The sequence below is a fragment of the Periplaneta americana genome, chromosome 11, assembly GCF_040183065.1.
Source record: "Periplaneta americana isolate PAMFEO1 chromosome 11, P.americana_PAMFEO1_priV1, whole genome shotgun sequence".
Lineage (NCBI taxonomy): Eukaryota > Metazoa > Arthropoda > Insecta > Blattodea > Blattidae > Periplaneta > Periplaneta americana.
The window spans coordinates 99,522,712-99,549,008 of record NC_091127.1 but is presented as its reverse complement, the minus strand read 5'-3'; the positions used below and the strand labels follow the sequence as shown (position 1 = coordinate 99,549,008).

The 26,297-nt window shown below is 34.9% G+C and overlaps 2 protein-coding genes across 3 annotated transcripts in view; one reads left to right on the top strand and one right to left on the bottom strand.

Annotated features, from left to right (window-relative positions):
- Positions 1 to 26,297, bottom strand: part of LOC138708622 (dipeptidase 1-like) — an 817,747-nt gene that overhangs the window by 135,879 nt on the left and 655,571 nt on the right. The window lies entirely within an intron of this gene.
- Positions 3,019 to 25,710, top strand: LOC138708623 (uncharacterized). Its single transcript, XM_069838728.1, has 3 exons — positions 3,019 to 3,188; positions 10,677 to 10,800; positions 25,441 to 25,710. Exons 1-3 carry the CDS (start codon positions 3,051 to 3,053, stop codon positions 25,518 to 25,520), a joined length of 342 nt encoding a protein of 113 aa, XP_069694829.1. The 5' UTR covers positions 3,019 to 3,050; the 3' UTR covers positions 25,521 to 25,710.

The window sequence follows — 26,297 nt, the reverse complement described above, 5'->3', positions numbered from 1 at the left end:
CAAAACGTGCTCTGGGCCTTCTCACTTCCGTCCGGTTACCTTAGACAGAATCTCGATTCGTCACTGAAAACCACCTGACTCCACTGCCCTTCAGCTCAGTGCTCATGTCCTTGCACGAAAATATGTAGATGGCCCCGTCGGTGCTCTGTGTTGGATAATAATCCATTTTGGTAGAAAATCTACAGATGGAGATAAACCACCTTAGCAAGCTCTGGGCCTGTTGCATGTTTTCTTGAGGCTAGGTCTGTCTCGTGTAACCTTCTCTTCACTGTTTTCTCACTTAAGATTGTATTCTGGACTTCTATGAGGTAATTTCGTACATCAAAATTGGTGATATGTCAATTTCGCAGGAGTTGCAGCTTCAAGAAACGGTCTTTTCTGGCCGAAGTGCATCTTGCATGGCCTGATCTCCTCTGGAATGTTCCTGGAAACGTTTTACAGTTCGAAGGATACTACTGCGAAACGTACCCAGGATCTCACCAACGTTGTGGTAGCTGCGGCCTTCATTTACAAGTGCGACTGTAATAGCCGAATCTTACAGGTTTTCTTACGCATACTTCCTCTTAATTCTTTTCAGAATTTCCACAGAGAATGTTCACATTAACGCTAAACATCGATAACGCAACAGTATCCTAAAAACAACAGATTTAAGTTCTAACACGCAAAGGACTGGAAAAAAATAAAACTATAAATGACGCCATTGTTGCTATCATCATATTTATGTAAGCATTGTTAAAGCAAAAAATCTTTGTTGAAATGATTATTTTATAATTCTATGATATACAGTAGCAGAAACAAATTTCATTCCTCTCGGCTCGGTTAGAGAAGCCAACGTAAAATGGCAGGAATGATCATGATTTTAAACTCAAATGTAGGAGACAGAAAACGGATGCAGGTAAATTCTCATTTTTAAATCGAACTATACATGTTTGGAATAACCTACCTGCAGCGGTCTTTGAGGGCTGAACTTCCTTAAGGAGTTAGGTACAGCTTAATGTTTGGAAATATTCAACATTTTTTTTCCTCCAGTCCTGTATCTTGTACAAAAATTAAAATTAATATGTGTAAAACAATGTCCTTCTGCTATATGAAAAAAAAATATATATATATATATATGTATATTACGAATAAAAAAAATATTCTTTTTTTTTTTAGAATTCAAAATAGTGGCAGTTCACTGTGCAGTGATGAAGCTTTTCCCTCATAACTCACAAACCTTTTAAATTTTTCATGTCCTCTCTCTTTTATTTTATTGCTGAGACTCATGTTTACAATATCATGCTCTTTCAACTAAATTCCTTAATAAATAAATATATATATATTTTTTACTTTTTTGTTAGAAGAAAATACTGATATTTAACCATTTTTAAAATGAATTTTTATCATATAATCTATTAAAGGTAGAGAAGTGATCTTTCATCATATTGTAGATATGACATGCATAAATACACAAAAAGAATGTCATCATAGAATGTTGGATAGTTTATGAGTTATATGGGAAACGCTTCATTACTGCACAGTGAACAGAATTTAAAATATATATATATATATATATATATATATATATATATATAATTTTTTTTAAACCGTAGAAATAGTTTTTTTTTCATATACCAGAAGGAAAGTCTTTTACACATACTAATTTTCATTATTGTACAAGATACAGTAATGGAGGGAAAAAATGTTGAATATTTCCAAACTTTTACAACTGTAAGCTATACCTAACTCCTTAAGGAGATTCAAAAGTAATTTAAAAGTTTGTGTATAAAATGTAAATAAAAAAAGGATACGTTAAATTAATTAAGGTGACATGTATTTACTTAGCCTGACGAGTTATTCCCTTGGTTTGAATTTTAATAGCTTGTAAGTATATAAGTATGAATAAGTGTGTAATTGTTTGTCTTATTTGAACTGTTGTATCAGTGAAACGTGGTGAGTCAGTGAAGTTATGGTTTACAATGGCAGTGAATAGATCAGTAATAATATATAGTGTCAATGAAATAATATTCTATAGTGTCAGTGAAATGTGTTCTAATGTGTCAGTGCAATGTGTCATAGTGCCAGTAAAGTGAGTGAGATGAGAGTGAAGTGAAATATTATCCGTACCAATGTGAAACTTATGTAGCGCCTATACATAATATGTAGATTGTAATGGAAAATTAGGGTCACTTATTAATTACGTTATTTTATGTATTATTATTATTATTATTATTATTATTATTATTATTATTATTATTAACTGTAATTATTATGCCTTTTGTAATCGTTATGTATTAATTTTTATTATGTGTAATTAAGTTACCATTGCCACTTGCAGTGTAAATAAATACATATTAAACATATATTTAAATGGCGTATTTGTTAAAAAAAATAGGTATCACTGTTCCTTCGGAGGGCAGTGTTAAATTATTTATATAGGTACAGCATGTGTGACCATGTGTGTGAGTGTGTGTGTGAGAGAGAGAGAGAGAGAGAGAGAGAGAGAGAGAGAGAGAGAAAAGAGGAAATATGATATCATATTTCGTGTCAACAATTACATTCATGCAATGCAGACCCTTCAATTTTGTACTGTCACAATTACATTAATTACAAATACATTTTCATTTACTCTATATCGCTGTTTTTGCCCAGTTCATACCTAACTATACTTAAACTGGGCCACACAAACTAAACATGTACAGTATGAAAAAAAAGTATTTTCTGTAATGCACTCATTTCGACGAATAAAAAAAAAAATCCCTTTTAAATTAAAACAGATCTTCGTCCAGACACTTATCACGCCACAGTTCAACTACTGCGACGTTCTATTAAATGATCACAGCTATGATCTGACCCAAAAATTACAGCGTGTCCACAGTGCCTGTGCTTAGTGATTAATCGTACAGCGTCCTAAAGGTAGGACAGGATGTCTTCATCGTCCTACCAAGTTAAAGTGCTTATGTAGGATTTTCTGTCCTGCCGAGAGAATATTCACCTACATCATTGACAAGAGCGTTTCTTTCTCTATTACTGGAAAAAAATAGGATGGTAAGACATATTTTTGCTGAGAAATGGCGGATTCTATCAGTAATGGTGCGCGAGTTTTCGCTAAAGCAATTCTCTTTGATGCAGATGAAAGTAACCCTTGGAGTAAGCCTGTTTTTGGTGATACATGGTCTGAAAGTGTGTGTGAAGGAACTGTATTGAAGGTAAGTGGGAAACTTGTTAAATTAAAATGGAATAATGATAATAGAATAATGTGGGTTCGTGCCTCAGACATAACTAACATAGCCAAAAATGGCATTTCTTATAACTTCAATAATTCTTCAAAATCTGACAAGAAACAATAAGAATCAAGACAAAATGTGTTTGCTCCAGAATGAGGAAGATAAAACAAAAAGCTAGTTACTTTTGTGTTGCTTGTGGCCCAAGAAAAGTTAAGTGGAGTCCTCAAGCTAAACGTGACTGTTTTGCATTTCATGTTCAGAATGGAATTCCTGCATAATTAATGAAAGTTAATAATCATTGGACTTAGATCATATAAATGACATTTTTAAATTATTTATTTTCAAATTTCTTTAAAGAATCTGCAGTAATATCTGGCCTAGTATTCTATTTCACAAGCAAGTATTAAAAACAATGGGTCGTATTCATAGACATTCTTTGCGCGGGCTTCCGGTGGATGATCAGCGAACTAACGTTTTTCGTATTCATAAACCAATGTTAGCGATATGATATGATATGAATCCTGTACAAGTAACCAGTCGATAGCCGGGGCTAGTTTAGCACGCTCGTAGCGCGGGCTAGCGCAATGTCTATGAATAGCACCCAATATGTTTAAAAAATAAAATAATAAAATGTTAAGATTCACACATTTACTTTTCTGATAAGTTGGGATAAAATTTTATTTATTCAGTTATCTTCCTAATGTTACAAATAAAACTAATGTGAATTGCATTGAAAACAATAAATAAATTATTAGTTTACTACTTTTGTTTTTCTATTTACAAAGTCAATAAAACTGATGTAAACTGTATTGAATAAATAAATAAACAAACAAAACAAAAAAAAACTAATAATACGTCCTTCTGACAGGACAATAGGATACTACCGGCAGGACCCATAACTTCCGTACTGCACTCAGGACGTTACAGAAATACGTACTGCTAGAAGGACAGCTAATGGAAAATATTGTTTAAGAATCTGTCCTACCGGAAAGACAAATTTCTATGTACAAAAGTCCTTCTGGAAGTGCTTCGGGAAGAACATGACTCTGTACGATTAACCATTAGTGTATATGTACGAGGACGTGCTGAAAAGTAATGCCGCTTATTTTTTTGTCGTTATGAATATAGTTAAAATATTAGTGATAGTACATTGTATTCCGTGAACGTTCTGCTTTCAGTGACACAAGTTTCGTTTCTCTGCCAGTTGAGAGCTCTGAGTTATAGCCTGAAACATGGCTGCGTGTACCAGCATAGGTCGGTTGTCTGAAGCAGCGTGCTGTGATCGAGTTTAAACAGCAGAAAATGTGTCCCCGATAGACGTTAATCGGAGACTGAAGGCTGTATATAGTGATCAATGTGTCGACATCATTACTGTGTGACGTTGGTCTGCTCGTGCTAGCAATGGACCTGGTGCATCTCTCAACTTGTGTGACAAATGACGCAGTGGAAGACCAACTACTGCAACATAATATATAACGCTCATCAGAACTGAGTCAATGAACTCATTAAACGAATCGTCGCATGTCTGTCAATCCAGTGTGGCATATCAAGGGGACGTGTGCAGGCGATAATTGCAGAACTGGGATTCCGGAAAATTTGCGCATGATGGATGCCTCGAATGCTCCTTCCTCACATGAAACAGAAGAGATTGGATATTTTCCAACAATTGCTTCTGCGCTACGAACGGAAAGGCGATGAATTCTTAAATAACATTGATGAGTAGGCCTACACCATTTCGATTCCGAAAACAAGAGGTCATCAATGCAGTCCGCCACAAAGGATCACCTGAACCCAAAAAGTTCAAAGCTGTGACGTCAGCAGGCAAACTCATGCTTACAGTCTTTTAGGATATTCAAGGTGTGGTACATATGGAATTCATGCCTAAAGGCACTACCATTAATTTTGTAAGGTATTGTGAAACTCAAAAAAAAAAAAAAAAAAACTGAAATCACGAATTCGAAGGGTTCGTCCAGATATGGAGGAGCTCCTCCTACAGCATGACAACACCAGCGCAATGACATCAGAACACATTTGGTTTCGCTGCTGTTGGTCATCCTCCATATAGTCCCGATCCGGCGCCATGACATTTTCATCTGTTCCAAAAACTGAAAGAACAATTGAGTCTTCAATCTTCGATGAATGTCTATCGGGGGCACATTTTCTGCTGTTACAAACTCGATCACAGCACGTTGCTTCAGACCACCGACATAGTGCAGGTAAACGCAGCCATGTTCCAGGCCAGAACAGTGTACATTAGAGAGTACTGCAACCTCGGCGACGGCGGCCATATTTACTCCTTGCTCGGCACAGAAGCGTATGCAGTAATGCTAGAACGAAGGTCATTAAAGGCGATATCATACATGTTGTTGTAGTTTATTGAATACAGGGGACATGGATTAATAAACAGTATTGTTACAGTGAAATTACTTATTAGAGATAACATTTTACTATTTATGTTAGGCTATGTCCATTTCATTAGGGATAATATCAGCAATAATTTTCTACTGCAATTCTCATACCAACACTTCGATTGCCACATTTAGCAGATTGTTGTAGTGCATTTGCTGTAACAGACAATTTTCTTAACAATAAATACATTCTAGTTTTAAAATACAGTAATAAGACTTTCTCAAAAATATTATAACAAGTTGGGAATTTATGATTGAAGTGTTAATGAATAAAGACGTCAAGTCCTTTAGTGTCAACTCATTTTCTACCGACGTTTCACATTTGTTCCTGAAAATGTTTTTCTGCATTTAGGATTATATCAAACATAGATTTACAAGGGTATACAAGTGACAATTTCTTGTACGACTTGAGAGTCATTAATGTGCTAATAAAATTTATAGATTCATCCTTGTTAGAGATGAAAAACGGTTTTCACAAGTACTATATGACTTATTTTGTTTTATTTTGAACAAAACTGATTCCAACAAATAGTAAAGAGTTTGTTGTACACAAAATCAATATTTACATTTTCAGTTAAATTACAATTTATATCAATATCCTTTTGCTTACATTCATGTTCACTAGGTCTTTCTTCTTGGGGTTACTTGCATCTGTAGCTAGAAACTCAACTAATTGCTCAGAATCGCAAACTGCGTAACGTCCATGTTTCGTTTGTAATAAAAACTGAGGAATCAATATTAATCGTAATGCAGTTTTGAATTCTTTTCCTTTCGGGATTGAATTTCTGGAACGAACAGTAGACAATAAATTGTCTAATGCATCCTGCGTGCATCTACTTAACATAAGATATTTGAAATCGCTTTATTAAGACAACTTTCTTGAATATTAAGAACTGTTTTTGTTGCCAGTATTATACCAGTTTTGAATGGTTTCCAACGTCCTCTTTTGCCCATCTTGATATTTTCAATTATCAATAATATGTCATTGAGAAAATTATATCATTGATGTAAATTAAACCAGAGTTACATTGTTGTAGCTACTGTTTATACGAGAGAGGAAATACAAATGTTCGTATGGATTTATTCAACCGACTTAATTTAAATATATTCTACGTACCAAAAACTAAACCAGATGAATTGTCGAACTGCAGATCGGGTTTCAAGGCCATTTCATCTATCAATAGCACAGCATGCCTCTCGTAGGGTTTCATACATTTAATTTTAGTCTCTAACAAAAGAAACAAATCATATAATATTCCAGGTTGCAATTTAAATACTTCTAACCGTTTCTGAAGAGTTTGAATGCTTGGTATTGGATAATTCTGATTTCTAACTATTGAAACACTTTTTAATTGTATCTGTTTGCCAATGACAGCCGGTCATCCTTCCTTTTCTTTAAATATTCTTTATGATCGTCATTAAAAACAAATTGAATGTTACTTTTCAACGTTTCTGTCTCTTCATTCATGTGTTTTACCTTTTTTCTACACGACTGCAATTTTCGTTCCAACTAAATTTTGGATTTGTTTCCTCTTGTGTCGACGCGTTAGGGCTTTCGTCTACCGTACCACTGAATCATAAGGAACTGTTTCTTTCACACCTGCAAGATTCAAAACTGTATTATTATCTATTATATGGTTAAATTTACGACTAATATTTTCTGATACTGTACATTATTTACATATGAATAGTTTAATACAGAGTTAAGAACGTAAACAATAATTAAATTGTCATATTATAGATATGTTTATTTTATTTCGTGAAATATTATATTATCGACTTCATACATTCAGGACTATAATGTTTTAATGTGCTGAATTTCAATGTCATAAAATGGTTGTTAACAAAGGAGCTTTATCTTTATCATTATTATTATTATTATTATTATTATTATTATTATTATTATTTCTTTCGTTGCAAGGGATAGTGATGTGCACTCTATAACCTCTCCTATCCTATTCTCAACCTCTCCTTCCCGCGGTGCAATCTGATTATATTAACGAGGCTCTGAGGACCGAGTCACAGCGCTATAATTGTTCCATCACATATGGAGGAAATTTCATAATTTGAAGCCTGTCCAGAAGGCTTAGGTAGCAGCCCTACCACTGGACAACTGTGCGACATGCTTGTAACTTGTTCACAGAAATTTCTCAATTTCATTCAAGTATTTTTTTCTAAGGGAGAGGATATTGGTTTTAAGGAAGTCTAGACATAAATTAGTAGTAATCATTTCTATAATCTTATACAACCAAGCGTTGTTTACATTGTTATTGCTTTCTTAACTCTCAGTTTTAATGTATACTCATTTAAGGTGAAGGAATCAGTATAAACCCCATTGAGTTACACAGGGGACAGGGAATTACAGCTTGCATGTTCATTTCAGTTCCATACTAGAAGTGAGTGTTCAAATTAACACGTTACGCGTTCTTCGTTATTTATCTGTAGGGAAAATCTAGTGCTCAATTTCATAGAGGGCTAAATGGACCCTGGAACCGTTCTGGATGTAACGATATTTTTAAGAATTCCGCTTCCAACTGCCTTCTAATGACGGAGCCAACTCGATTCCATCAACTCGCATGTCAAATCTAAATTTTATATAATCCAATTTATCTTAACTTCATAATTCATCATTGGCTTTACAACCCATTATTTTGGTCCTCGCCTTTTCAGAACAGGTTATCGCAACCCAACATAAGTCACACCCAAAATTGGCAGATGTGACACAACGTGAGGTCTATATGACGCTAGACGTGAGCTTTATGATAAGAATAACAAAAAATAGAATATGAACAATTGACAAATACCCATGCTCAAAGTGAGATTTTAAGCCACAATAATAGTAGCCTTCGCTCGGTTACCAACCATAATCGACGTTTATCTGACCTGCTTATAATACTGTGGATACAATGCTAAAATAAGTACTCTATGTAATGTAATAGAGAGCCAAGTTACTATTAATATAGGTATAGTGCAGAATGTTGAGAGTATAATTTGATTTATGTAAGTGTTGCCATGTGTTTCAGTATTACACGCGTACATACGGATGGATTGGGGCATTGCACTCCTGACCTCTAGAAAAGGGAACTGTGGCAGTCCTGCTCTCCGCATTACAATGATTCCATCTAAAATACAAGCCATATCGGATATGCGTCAAGTCTCGTGTATAAGCGAATCAGTTTTATACTCTTCTTTGTTACTGTTATTTTATTTCACGGACATCTGATCAAAAGATATCAATTTTACGAGAGGACGGAATGTATAAAAATATTTCCCTTGCAGATTCTCTAAAACAAAACAAAGTTTGAACATCGCTTCTGTGTTCCGTCAATAAACATATGAGACAACCAGGTGAACATGTTCCTATGGCAACATTTTTATACGCTCCAATCTAGAAGTAAGTCTGTCTACACATATCAATGTAAGCTGCTTTCTGTACACACTCGTGTTCAGCGTGGTCGGAAAATCCCCTGACCACTAATAGAGTATTTACTTAATTAGTAGCCTACTTATTAGTAGGCATAATATTATTTTATTTTGTAGCCAATTGCAATTCCAGTGTCCAATGGATCTTTAAGTTCACTATCATGCTGTAAACCTACACACAAATTCAACATTTGTCTTGACATCTTTTGAAGCCTAATCGGTGAGAAATTTCGAAACGCGACCTTTACAGTAGGCCTATTTCGTAATTCTACGTTACTATCTACTAACGTAGAATAGATAGATGGATTTATTGAGCAATATTATATATACATATGTACTATATTATCAGAATATTCTCTTGAATCCAATGCGCGGCTCTTCTGACCGTACGTGCTGTGTAAAACAAGTCCTACTTTGTACTCGTAGGTTTCATCCTCCTCACCTACAGCTCGACCAAGTTAAGTCTGCGAGCCGAGAGGGGAAGTTGGAGGCAGTTCTGTAGTGAAAGGAGTCGGTAACGAGAGGAGACCAGTACAGTCTCATATGACAGCAAAGTTTTCCTACTGCGCTTCAGTTCATAGAGCAGTAATAATTTAAGACACTTTGAAATAGACTGTACTTCTACTTCTGCTTGGCAGTGAGGTCTGGTGTTCTGATTGGCAAGCGTGGGTGCAGGAGAGAAAGTTGCATGAGGGGCGGGAGGCTGGGAGACAGCGTAGCTGTTGCCTTTATCTGAAGACAAGGACAAAAAATGCTTGCGCTTCGTAGTGTATTTTAAACGATGTGCACACGTTGAAATCTGAGCATCAAGTGACCTATGTGGCAACTGTGTTTTGCCTCTACATTCCATCCCGATATCTCCCCACCCGCAGACTTGACTTGGACAAGCTGTATGGTTACATCCAACCACTCTCCAAAAGAACACACAGGTTACAATGAAAATGGCATAAATATAACGTATTATATAATATATACTAACCTAAAACAGGCATAAAAGTGAGTTGTTACCATTATCCCATCGTCAGTTCGCATCATAAACTTCAACAGCTGAAGTTCTAATCTGTCTCGCCTTTAAGAGGAACAATCCAGTCTTTTGTTCGCATTCTCTATTCCCCATGAGGTTAAGGAATGCAAGCGAACTCCTATTCTGACTTAGCATCGAGGATGGTAGATATTTTCTCCGGATATGTTCCGTTTCTACACACTGCAATAAAATGTCTCCATGAGTCCTTTCCCGTTAGTAGCGCAACAACGTGAAGACAGGTAGGCTTCGATGATTAACCATAATTTTTTTCAAGTCAGAGTTTCGTGGTGGCAATTTCAATTAAGGTAATGTTTCTGGATAACCACGGCCAATCCAGCGGCCTGGAAAATGTTTATTAAGGAACTCACGCACACGAAGAAGTAATATAGGAGGTACTCTGTCGTGCTGTAGACATACACGTCCCACTATACAAATTTTTTTAAAGCTGTGGCATTAACTATACTTCCAGTATGTATATATAACTTTAGCCATTCACGGACCCATAAAAATATGCATAGTCCAAACAATTGACCTGATGTCATTCCAGCCCATATAATTATGTGCTGTGCATTCATTTTGAACTTACGCTTGCAATGATGATTTTGTTTATTCTAGAGGACATTTCCGACTCGTGAACTACAACAAATCCCACATTCATCAGGAAAAGCAACTCTGTGCGGAACACTGCATTCGGAAATCGTGCTAACAAAGCACGGCATGCTGCAACACGATGTACCAGGTATTCACTCAATAACACATTGACAAACATCGGGTAAATTTCTTTCAAGTGTAATTTCATGACGTGATCTTGCATTGTTATCCACAGTAAACCAAGTTCACCAAATCGTTTACGTTCCGATTCCAGTAGAGATAACCCAATCAAAATAACGACTGTTGCATGTTTGCAATCGTGTCATCTTTTTGCCATTCGGCGGCCAGTCTTTAACACTGCCTAAGGAAAATTCACGTTTTCCCTACTGAAGCGTTGTTGCCGTACGTTTTTGGAACGAAAGTATTATTTGTGTTATTGTTTGTCCTCTGTGTTGTTAGTTAACCACCCACTGGCTCAACCGTTCCTATATAGTATACCTATTTATGATAGCTTACGAACGCCATGACGTGATATACGTGAAATCTTACGAAAATAGTGATTGTGCCCGAACTTGTACGGAGTGTTACCTGCCAAATGAATACTACTGCCAACCCAACTACCTACTGAAATAACAACATTCCTCCTTTTAACCTTCCTCTTGAATATAATCAGAACTTTTCTAAATTCTTCTCTCGATACACATAGCCAGGAACAGAAAAATGAGATAAATAAATGTAAGGAAGTCAGATACCTAATGGGGTTTGAAATACTGTATCTCGTGCTCTAAAGCCTTTCAATAATGGAACAGAATTTCTCAAAAGAGTAATCATTAAAATAGTTTCAATAACTTGTTCGTAACAAGTTTTTAATTTTCAAAAACTACGAATAACATGACACAACCAGGTGAACATGTTTCTATGGCAACTTTTTTATAAGCTCCAATCTAGAAGTAAGTCTGTAATCAAAGACTTTCAAACGGATATGAGAAGTTTCCTGTACATTGCTGTGTGTTTCATTCACGTACTGAAGACAAGCAGTGGCGCTCAGAACCAAAGTGATACAAGTGACGTTTAGTAAGTTTTCAGACAAATGACTTTGAAGTTGAAAAGGAAATTTAAAAATCTGTTACAGGACTATGTTGCTGTAAATTTACAGTTGTATAAGTTGGTACCTATATTTTTTAACTTCTAAATAGAAATTTTCTAAAACTGTTTAGGTAAAATAGGGTTCTAAAGTCACTTATATTATTCTGCCACGGAAACATTTTTGTGGAGGAGTAATATAAGTGCAAGGGTTTTCAGTATTTCTATATTTCTTAAAAACAGAACAAGAACATTGCTTACAACATTGAAATATTCCTGTCTTAACAGCATTTGAGCTTTCCTATCATATTATGACACAAAAATGTGTCTTTATAATCGAAAGAAGTGGGTTAAGAATATTTTTAATTTTCAATTAATTTCAGCGTTAGTCGCTGTCCATTACGTCACTAGCCTCATCTGAATAAGTCACATCTCTCTCGGCTGCCACATCTGTGTTTTTGTCATGAAGTGCATCTGTAGGCCTCCTGCCGTGAGTATGCCTTGAACTTCTCTTCCATGCCCTCTTCCACGCACTCTTCCACGTCCACGTCCTGCAGTCATTATAAGCCCCTCCTCATCCTTCACGTCATCAAAGAAAGACTGGTGTAAGGGTGAGATGAATTTCTTTAGATCTTACAAGATGCTCTACTTAACAAAAGTTATCCTTATTGGATCACTGTATAGTTGGTCCAGCTCAATGTGCGCAGGCCTGCCGCGAAGATGTTTCGAGAAGTCAGCGCTATAATATATTACCTCTCTCCATTATGGCAAATGAATTAGTCATAAACAGGAGAAACGCAACAACACTATGTAAACATCGCACTTGTATTAGTTTGCCTCTCAGTCAAAACTCTGTAAGCATTGCAATACAAGAGTTAGGTCAACAGGGAGCAGCACTTATATTACTTTTCCTCTGAATAGAAATGACATTAAAGATTTAGAATATACACTTATCTCACTTTTATTTTAAATATCCTTGTATCACTTTGCTTCTGAGTGCCTCAACAATTTCTCTAGCAACTATCATCATCAGAGTTAAATAAATGAGCAAAGCCTTCTAGTCGTTGTGATGTGATCACCGACTTTCTTATCGATGTCAAACATGACATTACTTATGAGTCATATTTTCGTTGAAGGAGGACTGAACCGATGCACAATCAATCTGGACTTAAAAGTAAAATAATTTAAAAATATAATTGTTTGTGTAATTATTGAAAACTACAAATTTAGAAAAATTGATATTTTAAAAAATGGTGTGGTGTTGTAGACCTACCTTGTATTGTACAACTAAGTGTTGTCAAGCTTTTGGGATTGTAAATTAATTCGTGAGTGAAGTGAAGTGTATTTAAAAATTTCTATATAGGCTAATTTTCCTCCTCTGAGTGACGTCAAACTTGCCTTAGAAACTATTAGAACTGCACTAACGAAGGTCTTCAACATGTTAGTCCTAATAAAGTGATGTCACCGATACAGCTTAGGCGATAGTACGGTCCCCTGCTGATCTGCAGCTTCGCTTGGTAATTGAAGAGTCCACTGCAAGAATGATGGATGTCATTTGGAATACATTTTTCAGGAGAAGCAATTGAAAGTTTGAAATGCTTAGCGCTCAAAGCTTAACTGAGATTTTCCGATCATTACTGAACAATGACTCTCAGTGTTAATGCATATAACTCTCTATGTACATTCTATATGTCTTAAGCTATGCATTGACAGTCTTGGTTCATTTTCGACAAGAAAGTGACATCCATCATTCTTGCAGTGAACTCTTCAATTGGTTTCATTCTTACTTATGTTGGTTACGTGGTTGGATTTTTCTGAACTTTTCCCCAACTCTAAGGCGAATATCAGGTAATCAAATGTACAGTTCTCAGCCTTACCTCGCTGTAATCAATTTCATCGATGCTAATAGCTTACTACACCCCTCAGCCGCTCAAGATTGAGAACGAAAATCCCGTTGCAACCTTTCGTAGACGGGTTCACAAAAGCATTAGAATCGCTTTGCAATTGGGTATTTTATTTTTTCACAAACGGGCTGTGTTTCATATTAAATGTGGCAAACGTGTTTTCTCGAAGGGGAGAGAGCCATTGGAAAAAGGACTACAGAAAAATGATTCTGTTGTGTCAACACGCTACACCCCCTACAAGATTTAGTGATCAAGTTAGTGACCATTCACATAAGATGATGTTATGATTCTGATGGGATAAGAATGCGTCGTGTATTATAAATTACTTCTCAGGAATATAAGCATAATTGCTGACATGCATTGCCAATAAGTCAGAATCTTGCGGCCGCAATTTAAGAAAAACGGCAGGGAAGATAGAATCAAATGCTGCTGCACCACGATAAGCAATCCCGCAATACGCTAACATGAAGAAAGCTGCTATCCACGACCTAGAATGGGAGGTGATTCACATCCCCTATATTCTTCCGATTTTGCGCCCTCAGATTTCCACCTTTTTCATCCTATATCCAACATTCTTCAAGGGAACTCCTCTGGTTACGAAGGTGTTTTACAAAATTGGCTTGACTACTTCTTTAACTGCAAATCAGGAGGTTTCTTTAAAAAAAAATATTCCAGCGTTGACAGAGAGTCACAGAAAATGTAAAAGAATATATTACTGATTAATTTTTTCTTCTATTTTCCTCAAGAACTTTTGTCACAGCGAAAAAACGCTACGAACTTTTGCTTCATCGTAATGAAAACATAATTTATTTTATAAATAACTGCGTTCGATAGAAACTGTAAATTATCATTTGTCAGTTCATTCTATATATTTAAAATATAAAGATATTTGTTGAATTAAATTTGGAAAAAGGCATTCTGCTTTTAAATTTCAAATTAATATTCATTATTTTTTACTAGAATGATTATATTCTATGTGCATCATTCGCATATAAATTGACTTTTAAATATTGAATATTAATATCTATTCAGTAATTTAGGAGAAATCACTGTTTACAATGAGACAGAGGACATACCCAACAGCAGTCTTTTAAATATGACGATAACTTGAACGTGTATTCAGGCGAAAATATCGAAGTCATTTTCATTACAGAATCGCAATGCAACCCATTATATTGCGAATAATAAGGAAATGAATCAAAGGAAATGCTGGTAACTAAAGAAACACTTGTGAAAGAATGAATAGAATTTATATAATTGCGTGAAACATTTAAGTGGTTAGTGGTTGTGTGATTTCAAGTAATCGTAGATGAGAATTATCTTACCATAATCATAAAACAAAGAACTTGAATTTCTAACGAATATCGTAACCTGTGCAAGAAAATAAATGCAGCATTAAAACAACATTTCGAAGAGCCAGTTCAAAAGGGAAACAATTCAAAATGCAAAGTTTTGAGATAGGCCTAACTACATTTTAAAATTTCATATTGCAGTGAGAAATTCAACATCAGTCTAATTGGAACTTATAGTAGGCTATATGAGGGACTTTTCACAGCAACATGAAACTTTAAAATGCAGTTATCCCAAAACTTTGAATTTTCAGTTTTTTCCCTTTTGAATTGGCCCGTCGATTTAGTCTCCTAATAATTATAGCACTATGCTGTGGTTAATACATCCGCTGCCTATGTTGCGGGTTGCAACGGCGCCCTCCCGCTTGGGATAAAGATGAGTGTGGAGTATTATACAAATAGTAACTATACCAATGTAAATCCAGCTTAATGTTAGGAACAATTTTTTTTATATCGGTTGTGTAGTTATGATGGAGATACCGTTATGTTTAGTGTTCATGTAAGTTATTGTCAGTAAAACAAGAAGCAAATGTTTCAATAACAATCACTGCAGTAACTTCAGTGATATACAAGTTAGGGGAAAGGAAATAAATGTTTTTAACACTACAAATCAGATCGGAAAATTGAAGATACAGGGAATATTTTCTAACTTCCCCGGAGAGTTGCCGGTTGCCGCTTCCCGCTTCCAGGCGACCTTGTGACTAACACGCTAATGACGCAGTTCCCGGTTGACGGTCTCAGTGCTAGATTGGCTGCAGTACGGGGTGGATGCATACTCCAATTTTCTTTAGTTTCTGAGATGTGCTTAATGATATGTGTGAAGTTAGTGATTAGTGTGTGAAGTGTTTAGTGCCAATGCAATTTTCATTATGTGAGCGTGTGTATGTTTATGATACTTACATAAAATACAGAAAATCTTGTGAAAAAAGCGACTTAAGTTCCGACAGAAATTTCCAAACAGACCCGTACACTGTGTAAAAACAAAACAAAAACAACCTAGTCAAAAACTCAAATGTTAATTAATGTTATGTTATATTTAACGACGCTTGCAACTGCCGAGGTTATATCAGCTTCGCCGGTGTGCCGGAATTTTGTCCCACACGAGTTCTTTTACATGCCTGTGAATCTACTGACATGAGCCTATCGCATTTAAGCACACTTAAATGCCATCGACCTGGCCCGGGATCGAACCCGCAACCTCGGACATAGAAGGCGAGCGCTATACCAACTCCGCCAACCAGGCCGACTTAAAAAAAAAACTCAAAGAAACAGGTTCAATAAATGATCGTAAAAGATAACATAAGAGTTGAAATGGAGTTAATCAGTGCTACTGAACTTGTGAAAGTTGCCTGCCAGGAGAACAGCAGTGCACGCATAGCGGAAGTCAGTCGCCCTGCGGCTGCAACCGAGAATTTCTAACTCTTTGGGACAGTTGAAAGATATTCCCTATATTTAAGTGTCGAATAAAAAATGGGAACAAAGTTATGAGTTTTGTATATTTGAAGCCTATCATTCGATATAATTAGAGCAACAGAGAGTAATATCCCATTTGAGGAACACGTAGAAACTTAAAAACAATTTCAATATTAAATAACTCTAGATCAGGATATAAGCCTGCTTAATTCACGTAGTATTTCATTTTACTGTATAGATACTAGTATGGAAATAGGGATGTTCTTGGCGTCTGTTTCGTCAGAGAAAATGTTAAGTATTACTGGACCAAGGCGAGTGGAGCTGCGGGCGTAATGTGAACTATCGCGATGAGGTATTACGAACGCAGGAGCAGTGGCTCCGGGCTGCAGGACTCCACTGCCCTTGGTCGAGTAATAATTTTCTTATCAATCGAATGGCAACCCCGTACGAAGCATTTGTGTATTATCGTAAGAGTAGATAAGGGTGAAGGAATGTGATTCTCTAAGACTGCGCAGCAACAAACGAACGCATAATACCTCGGCCTAAGCGTGCGCTCTCGCGGGTTAAATCGATCGCGTAATCACGACAAGTAAACAAACAGACTTGCCTTATATATTTGTTTCGCTATCATGCACAGACTGGAGAAACCAATTACAATAATTTATTCTTGAGGCTGGAGCATATTCACTTAATTTATAAGTTACTTGTTTATGAGTGTAAGTAAAACTTCTAGGGTGGTCTGGTTTCTGAGTATTTGTATATTCTGACTTCCTGACCTAGTCGTTTTAAAAACTAAAGAGGACATTATGCAAATTTGGCTTTCAGGTAGAAGTTCCCTCAGAAGCAGGCTTGAATAATTCCAAGGAAAAAAATGTTCCGAGGCCGGGTATCGATCCCGGCACCCTTCGCTTAGCGCACGAATGCTCTGCCGACTAAGCTACCTCACTGTAAGTTGGGTTCTGGTGTCTTGTCAGCCATTTTGAGTTTTGTGGCTATAAAGAGAAGAATTGTGACGGTGTCGCGTATGGTTCCTGGGGTACCTCAGTCGGTAGAGCATTCGTGTGGTAAGGGAAGGGTCCCGGGATCGATACCCGGCCCCGGAACAATTTTTGTTTGAAATTATAATTATTAAAGGGGAGATTGTTCGAGTCTGGCAAATATGTCATCCAATTCCTCTTCGGTGAGAACGCGAGGCTCACCAGATTTTATTTTATCCAGAATATCCTATTTCTTCAAACTTTTCCACTGATCTGCGATTCTGGTTCTGTTTCGAAAGTTTTTACTTTAAAACTTGCGTTGAAATAAACATTGATACTCTCGTATAGAACTGTATATCTAATACTTCTTCATATGAAACACTCTGTGCTGTTAACTGTACATAAGACATTCACAGAACGACAGTACGACTACGACTGACCGTCGAACTAATCGCTCTCTTTTCCTCCCGACAGCTGACAATACTTCCCTTTGCAGCACAGGATACTAGCGATGCGTTTCTTTATAGATTTAATATATTATTATTCAATTACATTTTTTTATTTAATCCTAGTAAGCGATGTGAAAGCAATTCATTTTAGAGAATTTGGGTTTACTAAATCTAAAAGGACTCCACACAAAGAAAATTCAATGATTTTTCAACACATTCTGTACGTTTTATGATCAGAAGACAGTAATCACCAGCCTGCGGCCTAGGGTACCGAAACGCATTAAGTTACGAACGCGGCAGCCATTGAGAGGATCAAAGCTTTCGTCGAGGGGGATGACGCACTCTGTTAGTTCGTGGAATCAACACCGGCCAATTTACAACGGACGAGTACTAGATTCGACCATCAAAAGAAGATATTTATTTATAAAACATAACCCCCTCCAGAGTGATGACATGTGCACAGGTAATGAAGGCCTGCTATACCTACACGATAATTGACATCTTATATTAGAATATTTCAAATGTAATTATTTCGGAATCTATTCCAAATTAATGGAATTTGTTATTTATATTCTTTATTTTATTACAGATGAAGTTACCACATATCTCATTACCTAGCATTTCATAAATACCTCTTTAATAACATGATGTAATATGTTTATGTTTTTATGCGTTCGCATGCGTGTACGTAGAGTATGTATATACTTTTAGAGTCAATTTGGAAAGTACTATGCCGTTTTCTTCTCAAAAGATTTTGAAAATCTAGGTATACAAAACCGTATAGGCTATATTTGAAGAAACAGCTACACTCACAAATGAATTTCCAAACTTTGTAAATCAGCGACTGTGATGTATTCTGGAGATTGAATGTACTAGTAGCAACAAACACATTCAAAATCTCTAATCGCGTAAGGAATAAAATTTATAAGTACTGTGAACTACAGTATTATACTCTATTTTATTGAACAGAAAGGAAGTGTTTTCTTGACATAACCTCATGAAATAAAGATAATAAACAGGTGTTAATTAGGAAGAAACATTCTGCCTTCTTACAGACACAGTTTTTATTCTTGTTAATTTGAAATACTATTCCCAGAAAGAGAAAATGAAAAACTGAACAAATAACAGTGACAAAGACAACTGTGAAGATTAAGTTAGTAAATGATAGTGAAAGATGGGAAATAAAAGTCAGAATATTGCATTTATATAATAATTAATTGTAAACACCATAAAATTTTGAGATGACCAATCTATGAAGAAGTGTTACAAAATAGTTAGATAGTCTGTTGTATTACATATTTTATCTTTTCTTTAGACTTGACATGAATTTTAAGTTCATTTGCATTCATAAAATTTATTTTACATAATTTTTGCCGGGATTTAATAAATATAATGTTACGTCTTCTCATTTTATTAATTTAAAACGAAATGCACAAAGGCAATGTTATCACCTATTTTTCAAAGGGTTTTACATTTTTTCCACGATGATAAGGCTAGAAATGCCAGTTAGAGTATCTTTCTCATTATTTATGAAATACTGTAATGACACTTGAAACCAATATGTTTTTTCGGTAATGGCGTTGATCTGTGTAAGAGGATTAATGTGTATCATGAGACCGGTGCATCAGTTGCAATAGGTGGCCATTAACATAAATTGATTTTTCAGTTCCCTGTAACATTGCAGGAGGCAGCTAAAAAACACAAATGAGATAAAAATAATGTGTGGTAGTTGACGTCAACTTTCTATAAACAAATGTGTATAGTTGGATAAAACCGACAGTGGATGTGTTGGATGCAATACATGTAGAAGGCTAACGTCTAAGATCTGTGACTTCACAGAAGAACTAAAGCAAATATAATTGCGCATAAAAATTTTACTTTCAAATTCCACAAATAATAGCAAAAAAGCGAAAAAATTAAAATGACAATAGAGTTGATAGACGTATTGAACAACATTTAAAGTTAAGTACAATATTTTCAGTACCTATATTAGCCTACATGGTTTCAATTCACAGCCATCCTCTCTCGGAAGTACTAAGCAAATACGTGCGAATAAAATGGACAAAATTAGTGATTTGCTTACATTAAAGGTAATCAACAACATTAATTCGAAAGCACATTCCCCAAAAGTGGAGAAAAAGAGAAATTTTCCAAAATATTAATTCAAGTTTTGTGTTATTTTTAACGAAGCGTGAAACATTTCGCGTTAAAGTTTTTCAATAATATTCTTAAGATGTAACATTAATTATTTCACAGATTCTACAAATGTTTTTCTGATTTAAAACGGCCAGAGTTGAAAGATACGAAATCTATTTATGATACGTCAACTCTTAATAAAAACTTACGAAGTGACATAAATGAGGGGCTCACAACCAGATTGGATAAAGTCCAGCAGTGGTCAGTTTGTGGATTAATACAATTTCGGATGAAGAAAACATAGATTTATTCATTGCCATAACAAACCAAGTCCATAACTCATTTGTTCCTCCACAGAGGGCAGCATTTCCTATGGAAGGTGAAGGTTGCTAAGCATGAGCCAGGAACTTTAAGACTCAGTTTCTCAAAATTATTCCAGAAGGACTTGGTCCACTCTGGTTGTGAACTTCTCAAATGTCGCTTGAAAGATTAGGGTGAATATTTAGTCATTTTACGACAAGTACGAGTATAGGTATGACAAATTAAATGGCTGTAGGGACCGGTCGTTAAGGGGGTCAAGTGGATAGATCGGTGCGCATAGAGGATCGGTGGGCACGCGACTCATCCCATATAGGGGGTGTACAATAGACTTCAAGGTCGTAATGCGTGGAATGTTCCCTCCCTCCCAGCAAGACAAAAAATTATTTTACGATAAAAAATACGACTATTACTATAATTTTTTATGGCAAAATAACTTGATTTGTGTTTGAGGACTTTGTGTTCCCAGTGCAGCCAAAGTGTCTGTATACACTGTTGGTTACGTTCCAGACTATTCTCAGTACAACCCAAATGTCTTTAGATGTAGACGGAACCATATTTGCCTAAGAATAACATGAATTTCATGTTGAAGATATACCGATAAGCTGTCACAATTTGACTATAATTATGTGTATATATTCCGCCTTTGCTTATCATACAATATGAATGAATTAATTAGTCATATTTTCTCATTAACGTTTTCGGTACGTAACTTGTACCATCTTCAGATGTTTGTATATGATGCTAATTGTTAACCAAGCCTGTGGGTGCATGTATCTGGACTTAAATGGTCAGTGTTTTTGTGCATGCTGTGCGATGTCGGTGAAGTGTTGTCATGATTACACAAATGTTCACCTTAACTCTTATATACTATTTGCTGGTGCAACACTTTATCAAGCTTAAATTAGAATGTTTCAGTCGTTATTTAAAAAACACTATTTAAAAACACTGTTTAAAAACACTGTTTAAAACTATTTAAAAGCACATAGTTTTTACATCACTTGTGAAGTATGTGATCACTTATTGTGTGGTGTTTGCCGGTTTGAAGTTAAATGAGGCACTTGTGGTGATCTTGTTTAGCGTTGAGCTGGACGCAATATCGTAACATGGCTATGTTTTCTAAAAGTGATGTTGAAACACTTCTATTAAGTTGATGGCATATGTAATATTATAACAGAATGAAGGTTGTCAGGTCCGTGGCTTTAGTATCGCCTGGCGTGTCTGTAACAATATGATTAAGTATTAATTTATAAATTTGAAATTGGGAATGTTTGTAATTAAAATTGGAAATTCCTTTTACTGGTATTGGTATGGTTAACTGCTTGGGTAATGCCTATTATGTAAGAAAAGTAACTTACAGTTTTAACGTGTATTGATCTGCTCGTGCTTGATGCTAGGCTGATACTAGAGCGATGGACTTGCTCACAGTATTTTTTTAGTTAGTTATATTGTCTGTTTCCGGAAGTAGAGGGGGTGTCGGTGAAATCTGTGTGTGTGATTGTTTGGGCGGGAATAGTTTGAATAAATTGAAAAGTGGGTTATTTATATTGGCTATTTGTTCATTTAGTAGGGGTTTTCCTGAGTTGTGTTCTTTTATAATATGAAATTGTTCCGCCGTTTCTATTGTGGGGTCGTTTGTGATTTATTATTATATAATATAATATATATATATATATATTATATAATAGGCATTACCCAAGCAGTTAACCATACCAATACCAGTAAAAGGAATTTCCAATTTTAATTACAAACATTCCCAATTTCAAATTTATAAATTAATACTTAATCATATTGTTACAGACACGCCAGGCGATACTAAAGCCACGGACCTGACAACCTTCATTCTGTTATAATATTACATATGCCATCAACTTAATAGAAGTGTTTCAACATCACTTTTAGAAAACATAGCCATGTTACGATATTGCGTCCAGCTCAACGCTAAACAAGATCACCACAAGTGCCTCATTTAACTTCAAACCGGCAAACACCACACAATAAGTGATCACATACTTCACAAGTGATGTAAAAACTATGTGCTTTTAAATAGTTTTAAACAGTGTTTTTAAACAGTGTTTTTAAATAGTGTTTTTTAAATAACGACTGAAACATTCTAATTTAAGCTTGATAAAGTGTTGCACCAGCAAATAGTATATAAGAGTTAAGGTGAACATTTGTGTAATCATGACAACACTTCACCGACATCGCACAGCATGCACAAAAACACTGACCATTTAAGTCCAGATACATGCACCCACAGGCTTGGTTAACAATTAGCATCATATACAAACATCTGAAGATGGTACAAGTCACGTACCGAAAACGTTAATGAGAAAATATGACTAATTAATTAATTCATATTGTATGATAAGCAAAGGCGGAATATATACACATAATTATAAGAATAACATACCAATTTGTTTAGTTTCACAGAGGGTGTAATCAATGAATTTTGGTTTATTGCACATGATATACAGCAGTATGATTATCTTTATTTCAAAACAGATCTACTTCCTCCATTTTCAAGCGACATTTTCGTGACACTGTATTAATGAAAGCTATGCAACAGATTTTTGTTTAAATGGTACAAGAATCATATTAAGATGGAAACTTGTATCTTCACTTCTTTCAATTTTATAAGGAAATAATTATTAGTACTCATTGAGTCATGACATTTACTTAGTAGATGCAATTAACTAAATGTATCTTTCATACTTGTAATAATGTACCCAGTAAATATAAAAAAATAAAACCCTGGATCACTTCGGGTATTGTTAAATCAATACGCACAAGAGACAAACTAGCAAAAATAGTAAAATGTGAACCTTTGAACGAAGATTTATCAAAAAATAAAAATAAAAAGTACAGAAATATCCTAACTTGCGTTATAAGAAATATGAAAGTTACTTACTACTCAGAGAAATTTGTCAACAATAGGAATGACCCCAAAAGATTTTGGCAGACTATTAACGAAGCTACCAACGTTTCAACAAATAAAAGCTGCGGTATTAATGGAAATAGTAAATAGAGATGGCTTAGTTATTAAGAATCATTATGATATTGCAAACGAACTTAATGCTCATTTTACAAACATAGGACACAATATACAGCATCAAAAATAAACAAAAACACAAGACTCTCTTCTTCCTTTTCTTATCCATCATCATCATCATCATCATCATCATCATCATCATCATCATCATCATCATCAATGTTCATGTTTCCCTAAGTGATAAAGACATTACAACTATTGCTAAAACTTAAAAAAAAATAATGTGGCTCCGAGTATTGATGGTATCACTACTAGAACACTCAAAATGATTATTGAACCTATATCGATACCACTAACCCATGCTTTAATTTGGGCATATCGCAAGGTGTATTTCCAACTGATTTAAATGTGCTGTAGTAATACCTATATACAAATCTGGTGACAGAAACAATCTCAATAACTATATACCCATCTCACTCTTACCAAGTCTCTCTAAACTATTAGAAAAATGTATTAAAAGCAGACTAATTAATTTCTTAGAAAAAAACAATCTAATAAGTCAAAAGCAGTTTGGCTTCCGTACTAACATGAGCACGGATGACGCTATTATGAACGTAACATCAAGGATTATTAAAGAATTAGACTCGGGTAAAAAATGTCGAGGAGTTTTTCTAGATATTCAAAAAGCCTTCGATACTGTAGACCATAATATACTCACTTCTAAACTTCATGCCTACGGTATTAAAGGAATAGGTTTAAATTTATTTAAGTCATACTTAAGCAACAGATCCCAATTAACGAAATTTAACGATTAACACAGTGAAATTCGTAATATAAATATAGGTGTGCCACAAGGTACGGTATTAGGCCCTCAACTATTTTTAATATACATCAATGACTTGCTAAATATTGATATTGGAAACACATCTGGAGATATATTTGCATATGCCGATGGTACAGCCGTAATTTTTAGTGGGTCGAATTGGAATGATGCCTACCTAAATGCTAATAGAGGTATAAATATAATTAAGAAATGGTTAGATGAAAATTTGCTCTCATTGAACATTTCAAAAACAACTGCAATTCCTTTAAAATAACGGCTTCTAGTCTGAGAAAAATCAAACTCGATAAGGATACAAATTTCAAATACACAATTGCAGTAACATAAACTTGATTGATTGTAATTGCTGTATCTTGACAGAATCCAATCAAGTAAATACTTACGTGTTGTCATTGATCAACATTTAAGATGGAATAAACATGTAACATATTTATGTAATAGGTTACGGAAAAAGAACTCACAACTTTGTAACCCTTCGCGCATATATGCCTATCTATGTTCTTCGTGTTGTTTATCTGGCCTTGTTTCAATCAGTCATTCAATACGGAATAATAGGATGGGGTGGAATGACAAAGACTACCTAACTCCATTAACATTACTACAAAAACGTATCATCAAAATTTGTCTGCATAAACCATTGATTATCCGACACAATTTATTTATTCTGAATTCCAAGTACTAAAAATTGAGCACATATATAAGCATACAGTACTAATTTATTTTCACAAAAATCGAATGAATTTTATAACTGAAAAACATATACATAACACCAGAAGAAATGTCCCAACTCTTTTGGCAGAACCTAAATGCCACGCTACAGCTGGATTAAGAAACAGTAGGAATTATGGACCAAGATTATACAATTCAGTATTGAAAAATAATCCAGACTTAAGCAATCTACACATTCTTAAGTTTAAAAATAAAGTGAAAATGTTTGTATGATATTTGATACATTTTATTATTATTTTAAGTGTTATTATCATTATATGTTACTAATATTTATTGTATTTATCTGATGCATGTAACCTATAAGATAAAACATTGTAATAAATAGATATAGATCATTTTCTCAATAACAGTGTATATCGCCAATAGATGATTTCTTAGCATCGCCACAGATACACTTGATTGTACTTGTCACTATCTCTGTCACTAGAGAATTATTCAAATTTATATTTTCCCCGCCATTCATAAAATATTTTGATATGATACCTCTTGAACAAAAGGGGAGATCTATAACTGAAACTTCATTAATATATTTCATTGTTATTTGTATTTATCCTGGTAATAATGAACATTTTGACTCGTAGAAATTTTGCTTTTCAGCATTAACTTCCCATGATTGTATGAGAAGATTCGAAGAGAACGGCAGTTACGTAGACCTTCGACCCCCCTACTACCAATAATGCATAGCACAATGTCAATACGGCGGTTGCTGTCGTCTGCGATACATCGAACTTTTCTCTTGATTTTCGAGTTCACCATTTTTTTTCTGGTTATTATATGCTTATTTAAGTTGTGTTAACTCTCGCTAGTGGTTTTATATTTTATTTTATCCGTCTTAGTATTTATTTTATTATTGTAAATATTTTTCTTTTGTCACTAATATTATTATTATTATTATTATTATTATATTATTATTATTACTATTGTTACTATTATTTCTAACATTAACATTATTATTGATCTCTGTAAAATTTATGTAGAATACTGGACTGTACCCGAGCACGAGCATATGCTCATTTCGGGTATATATTCATACGTATAATTTCAAATGTAAATTGTGAATAAATCTGAATTTGAATTTGAATTAAGTTATAATCTCAGTTATTTTGAGTCATTCATTTACAAAAATACGGTTCTTATAGGCTACCACACAACAAACAAAGTTCATATCGAATGCAAAAATATGAAAAATACTTGATATAAGTTAGGTTTCCTCATCATATTTATCAATTTCTGCAGTCAATATATCTGATGCAGCATTGTAAATTTTTCTGAAGTTCAAAAGTGAAGACACCTCCATATCCATCAAGGTAGAGTTAAATTTCAAGTCATGATGGGGTGGTTATTTGTGATGGAATTAGATCTAATTAGAGATGTTCTAGATCCGGCATTTTCTTTATTTTTTCAGTAAAGGGGTTCCTGTCCAATTAATGTGAATGGAGAGCTAAAACACCAAT